General features: G+C 32.4%; 1 protein-coding gene across 1 annotated transcript in view; it reads left to right on the top strand.

Moving 5' to 3' along the window:
* The window catches only part of LOC118747186 (neurobeachin-like protein 2), a 172,223-nt gene that overhangs the window by 164,906 nt on the left and 138 nt on the right, over window positions 1-7,179 (top strand). Inside the window, exons 21-22 of the mRNA XM_036481176.1 lie at window positions 6,926-7,075; window positions 7,144-7,176. Of these exons, the coding sequence (XP_036337069.1) occupies window positions 6,926-7,075; window positions 7,144-7,176 (183 nt within the window). The remainder of the gene's footprint in view (window positions 1-6,925; window positions 7,076-7,143; window positions 7,177-7,179) is intronic.

Below are 7,179 nucleotides of genomic sequence, written 5' to 3'. Positions count from 1 at the left end.
ATCTTTATCTTTATCTTTATCTTTATCTTTATCTTTATCTTTATCTTATCTTTATCTTTATCTTTATCTTTATCTTTATCTTTATCTTTATCTTTATCTTTATTTTTGAGACGTCACATGATATTATTAATAGGTTGCTTCCATTTCTTTCCTTTGATTTGATTTCGTCTGATTTGAATCGATTGATATGATTTGGTTTGATTTTATCCGCTTTAATTAAGCTCCATTTGACTTGCTTTTTGGTGTGACGCGATGTAAACCCTGGAATTTGATTTTAAATATTTGATATGATTTAATGTGATTCTATATGCGTGCTATATAAATAATTCGGTTTCAGTCATAACGGATTGTGACTTAATGTGATTTTATATAACTTGCTTTGCTCCGTTAATAGAGTCTCGATTTTGACCAGTTTCAATTTCATGTGATGCATTGCGATTTGATATGATGTGATTTGATACAGTATGATATGACGCCGATGTGATGTACTCGTAATTTAATGCAATGCCATTTGATGTTATTATAGGTTGGGAATTGTTTTGATGTTCTGTGTTGTGATTTCATATATCTTTGTTATTTTTATGAGTTATTTTATTGTGCTCGATGGAGTATAAAACAGAATTTTTGTATATCAGTGGTACCCCTCATCTTAAAAAATTTGACTGTGACAGCGTTGAACATCCCCCATTTTTCACTTAACCGCTTCTTATTGACTAATCGCCATATAATTTTGTAGCGCTACTGAGCTCAGCCTCTATTTGGCGGCTCTGCAGGTTAAACTCAGCTAATAAAATACGCAAGTGCCATTCAAAAACCACACCGCTTGCGCTAAAGCTGACTGCGGTTATGTCTCAGGTGGCTAACAGCTTGCGTCGACATTTAGTTCCGCTGCAATGGACACTTGATGATGTCTACTTTATAACGATTTATGTTTTTTTTTTATGACATAACTCACTTTTATGCTGCGTTTAAGTGCCCACGGTGTTAACATATTTGTATTCGAAATTTTCTTCTGACGATTGCGCGCTACGCGCAACGAAATGCCTCAACGAATGGCTCGCCGGCTGCGCATGCTGTTGCATTGTCTTTTTTGAATTAATTTATGCGTGATTTTTGTTGCTTTCTTTATTGCTGTTAGCCTATTTTAGAGTTTTGCATCGCTTTTTTTTTGCTGTAAATTTAATTATTAATTTCTTGCGCGCATCGTTTGTTGGGTATTTTTGTAGGTAAATATTATTTCCTGTTCTGCTTTTGTTTTATGTATTTTTGCGAAATGTTCACGCAACCAAGGAATTAACAAATGCTTACATATGTGATTTATTAATTGTGCTCAAAATAGCATAACAAGTAATAAGTTTGTTGCTGGCGCTGACTCGATTTGTTGCCTGACGACATTGGATAATTTGTTAACAAACCGCGGCGAAGTTTTTCCACAATGTCTAAATTAACTGCTTCTATAACTCAGTACTTAGCTGTGGTAAATTGCCTGCCGTTGAAAGGAAAAGTGTCGCAAATTGTTTACTGACTTCCGAATTGCCATAAGGTTGGCTAAAATTCAATCACAACCGCGACGAAAGAGTTGCATATTAATTTTCCATAGCACTTAGACACTCAGCCATTTGTTGGGTTGCCACAAAGTCAGCAGCCTCTTTGCTTATCGTAATAATAGCCGTGAAAGTGTTTTTGTCAGCGTGGCTGTGATGTTTCCTCATCACTGAACTTGAACTTTTGTGTTGTGCTATTTTTTGTCTATTTTTTTTTTGCTGTGAGATAACATATCACTATCTACAGGAGGCAAACAAAAACGATCAGTTGGGGAAAGTCCATTTAGCATGCAACAGTTTGTCTGCAGTTCAACATACAAAGCATTTTAAAGAGTGGTCCGAAAATATGTTTCTCTTTGAACGTAAAATAAAATGAAAGATCAATTTGTTACACTCAGGATTGTGAGTACTTGTCACCGTACATAGAGTCGAAATTATAACTGATCACATGAAGATCTTGAAAAAATATCGTCATTTTTGTACTCTGAGATATCTGACAGGCAAGAAATCTATACAAAATACGGATGTCTAAGCGCGACTACTAACACACAGCGTCTATATGGTATCTACTGCTTCATTTGTACTAATTTCTTTAATTAAATTTATGAAGTTTTTGCACATACCCTTCTCAACTGTCATGACTTACAATCATGCAGAGGTGGTAAGTGATGATTTCCATTGTCCACAGTGTCTCCCGCCATTTTTGTTCGAATAAATAAATTTTTTTTTATATACATACATACATGCAAGTGAACTGGTTTCCCCTATCTCTGAATTATATTAAAAAAATTTTGTTTTTTTCTGGCTCACTTGCCAACTTTCATGGTGGAAAGTTTTTAGTTTGAAAGCTATTTCAGTCCTGTTTTATTTGATACCAAATGTGTTTAATTTGGATAAATAGTTTGTTTAAATATTATTAGGAAAGGACTTTTATTGCGGTTTTAAAAAATATTTGGCCAAGCTCAGCTGTTATTACTAGACTAAGAAAATAAAAGTCCGAATTGACCGATTATTTTATTTCCATTAAAATAAAAGTCCAAAAATAAAATTCCGGGTCCCTGTTTCTTTTTTTTGTTTTTTTTTTTCAATTTAATTTTGTCTAAATTTTAAGATTTTATTTTTTAAAAAGAATTTCTTTTGCATTTGATTAAATTTTTAAGAATTCTTTTTATTTTACTTTTTAATATAATTAGTTTTCTAATAAATTTATAGATCCCATTATTTTAAAAAGAAAAATGTTTTTTTTTTGTATTTTTAATTTCTGTTAATTTTGAGAATGAATTACATATTATGAAAAAAGAATTTTTCACTTAAATTGTTGGTGAAAGCGGCAATTATGTTGTATCTTTTTGTTAATAAAATTGTATATTTTTTTTTACTTAATTTTCTTTTATACTGTAGTTTTTATTATTATTGAATATTGAATAATGAAAATCGGATAGAAAAAAAATTTTTTAAAAAATATTTTTTTCCTAAAATTTCCATTAATTTCAGTTAGAGGTTTTGTGTTTTTTTTTTGAGGTTTGGGTTTTTTCAGAGAAATCATTTTTTTTTTTAATATTTTTTTTCTAAAAAAACACTTTTAAAGTATCTATTGTGTTTATTTTTATTTCGGGTTTGTCTATTTTCCAAAAAATTTAATTTTTATTCGCAATGTCTTTTCTTGTAAAAAAATCTTTAAAAGATAATTTTCACCTAAAATGTTAAATCTTAAAAAGGAAATTTTTGTTCTAATATTTTTGCAGCTAATATATTTTTTTTAAATTCCTATTACCAAAAATAATTTTTCGCTAATCGATCATTTTCACCGCAATTTTTTCTCGGGAAAAACTTGAATTTGGTTAAACATATTTATTCTTAATAACTTTTTTCTAAATTGTATTATTTTTCCCTTTTTTTCTCAAAATCTCTCAATATTTTTCCGATTTAAAAAAAAAAATAACTTTTTCTAAAATTTCTAAAATTAATTTCTGGATAAAAATACTTAGGTAACTCACGGTCCGGTCCAGTCTCTTAGCAAAAGAAACATCATACAATATCCTATTCTCCATCATTTATATCCTTACTGATTTGAAAAACGATCATTCCTCGAAAGAGTATAAAGGTAGCGATGCTCAGTGCCCGTGCTCAGTAAATCATGTAGGGTAAATGATAATCGCCGGGGATCGAAACCCCAGCAAAAGTCTATAATGAACAATCAATCCCCTTGATCTCCTCCCATGGCTCGAAGGTACTTACGCCATCGAATTGAACACAAATCACGTATGTGTGTAGATGCTCCCGGGATTATGTAAATGTTCAACAAATTACATCTGTTAAAAATGTCCAGCATTCAACAGATTGAGATTGAACTGGTTACTTTCCTAAAACTGAGGAAATAATATAGCAATGCGATTTTTATTGAGCGGAGCATTGGATATTGTCTGATTTCTTATCTCGATTAAATCTGTATGATATGGCTAAAATTAAAAATAGATCTCGGGTTCACCTGAATAATTGCTCCGCAAAAAGTCAGCAATCTACAATAAAGCTACCGCCTCTCCAAAATTCGTGCCAAATTGTTACTGAATATTTGAATTTAGAATTCGCAACTAAACAAACTTTCAGCTGATGGATTACCCTGTATTTAACTTTTTATGATTGCACACGTGCTTTGCCCACAAACAATTGCCTTTCAGCGAGATTTACTTACTCTCATTGTGCGCCGATTGCTCTGCCTCTTTAGTAAATATTCCGCAAATTGAAATAAAGCAAAGACTCATGCGTGATGCTTTTGTGCATTTTATCGTAACATCAGCTTAACAATCTACATATATACCTATACAATTTTCCGTCAGCTTTTCATGCAGTTATAAATGCCAAAGATATTTATGTGCTTATATACATTTGTAGTATATTATCTACATACATACATACATACTTGTGTAGCTATTTCCTAATTTTGCATTGCATTGCAATTACTTGTTGTCTGTCTGCGCATGCGTGAACACTCATGTGGGTTTAATAAGCAAGCAATTGTTGCCTCTGTTGTTACAATTGCTATTATGTTGGCTTTGTGTTGGTGTTGTTGTTGTTGTTGGTTCGCTTTGAGCTTAGCAGTGAATGACATAACATACAGCGAATTGCATTTAACTTGTTGGGCATCATTTTTTGCAAATGATTCACTTGTCTCGTTTGCAAATTGAAGCTGTTGGTTGAGTTGTTGTTCCTGTCTGTACTAACAAACGAGCGTAGATCATTGTCGCAATTAGCATAATACGACAATGAAAGATGCACTTTTGTGTGGGTAAAGTGTTAAAAATGTTAAAAGTATGTATGTATGTACTTACAAAGTAGGCACACCCTAACATAGTAAGTTTGTAATATTTGGAAAATGTCTGGCACGCTTTGAAGAGTCATAAATTGTGACACATATTTTTTATGAATTTGTACCTCTACACGCCCTACATACAAAGGAGAAGGACAATGAGAAGGTTACTAACGCCAAGTTGGGCAAAGAAGGCATATTTGGTTCAAGAAACCATAAATTCAGTCTTCATGACAATACATACTTCCAACAACGGAAATAGAGTGATGGACTTGATCGTGGTGAAGCACAAATAGTACTTCATAGTACCAGACTCCAGCAGGTGTCCTTTGGAGTGCGTCAAGGGCGGCGCGACGAAAGTACGACGTCGACTGCTGAGAACTTTTCCAGCCGGCTCTCAATGCTGCATAAAGTAGGTACTTTGATCATCCGCATATACATAAATGAGCAGTGGGATTCCATCTCCCAAACATTTCGTTCCGCTGCGGAAGGGGTAGTTGCTTTATACTACCCACTTAGGCAGCAATGAAATGTTTTATAGACCGAGACTGGTTTCTGTAAAGACGATAATGGAAATTTAGTTCACTTGAGACCTGACGCGTTCCTCTTTCACTCGAACAAGACGAGGCGAGACGCCAATAATGAGAAGAAATAATGCACCCATGGCCTACAGTATATCGGCTGAGTCGTTCAAAGCGGGCGGCGAAAGTTGGTGGATGGGTAATTGCGCTCTTTTATCGCACTCATGTTAAATTTTTCATGTTTGAGAAGTGTTGTCGCACGATATGGCAATCACAGCCTAATTTTTCAGCTGTAATAAGTTCAACTTCAAGTCGTCCTGTTTTTTTGTCATAATTTAGTCTTTATATATAATTTGTAGGCCATAAGAAAGTACATATGCGTAGCGATTTTCACAAAACAAATTTTCGAGACACCCTAATTTACATTAGACCGCACCGCCCTACGAGGGAGAAAAAAGTTCTTTAGTACTAGAACGGGGTAATTGAAGTCATTGAACTTTGGTACAAAAAAAAATATTTGCTCCTCGAGAGAAAAATATCGATTAGAATCCGACTGTAAATGCCAAAAATGTGACGTAAATTTAATGAGGCGACCCTTAGGATCGGACCAAATTTTTCATTTTTTTCCCAAAATTGCTTTGCAAAACTAAATTAGACTCAGGCGGTCAAAACTGGATGATTGGTGTTTTTTTTTTTTTTAATATTCACAATGTTTTTCAAGCGAACATTTTTTGGTAATTTTTTTTTATAAAAATTTGGTTCATGTTTTAACCAAATCCATAAATATAAATCTGACTTTATACTTTGTACAGAATTCCAAAAAATTCAACAAACTTTCGCAAGTTTTAAGCGGCTAAAAATTCTCGTAGCTTTTTAAGAATTTAGACTAATTCAACAAATTTTCATAAAAATTTTGAGCTTTTTAATCAGAATTTTCCTAAAATTTTTGGGTATGCAGTTACAAGGCTTATGAAATTTTACTAAAATAAGTGCAAATTTTGAGCGACAAAAAAAAATCACAAATATTTTTAGTATTTGTTTTTTATGGACGACTTTTTTTTTTGTTTTTTATATAACAAGTGCAATTTATAAAAACTAGCTTTGATTTTTTTTTAACGCAAGCAGACTTGCGCATTTTCTTGCACATGAAATATTCGTTTTTATGGAAAATAGCGATAACCGCTGTGAACAAAAAAAATAATAATAAAAAATATTAAAAATAATTGCATTGTATTTATTTCATAATCCTTGTACCAAAAAGATTTATAAAAATTCTGTTTAAAAAGCTAAATTTTTTTTTTGGAAAATTGTTAAGTTTTTCTAAATTCTGTATAAAGTTTAGAAGTTTGATTTATATGGTTTTCGCTAAGGCATGAACCATATTTTTATAAAAAAATAGCATAAAAAATGTAGATGGAAAAACATTGTAAATATTAAAACCAAAACACCATCCATCCAGTTTTGACCGCTAGTGTACATATACTACACATAAATATTCATAGAGGAAATGTTTTAAACAACTTTTTTTTTTATCAAAATACATATTTTTCCAGGTCAAACCCCTACATGATGTGTATCAACGCGAAATCGAACTCAACCTTTGGGAGCCCATCAATCGTTATTGGGCTGAATGTTATGAAGCCTGCAAGGCAGCCTCTAAGCGGCGCGGCACTTATCAAGCTGATAATCGGCGAATATTCAATGTGAGTAAACGATTAATAAATTTGGAAAAAAAAAAATAAAATAAGTTACTTAAAATTACTAATTGCAGCAAAAAATTGTAATGCCGTGGAAAGTGCGACAAGTT

The sequence above is a fragment of the Rhagoletis pomonella genome, unplaced genomic scaffold (assembly GCF_013731165.1).
Source record: "Rhagoletis pomonella isolate Grant_MI unplaced genomic scaffold, Rhpom_1.0 Rhpom_scaffold_00011, whole genome shotgun sequence".
Classification (NCBI taxonomy): domain Eukaryota; kingdom Metazoa; phylum Arthropoda; class Insecta; order Diptera; family Tephritidae; genus Rhagoletis; species Rhagoletis pomonella.
Note: the sequence above shows the minus strand (reverse complement) of the source record. Positions and strands in the feature narration are given on the sequence as shown.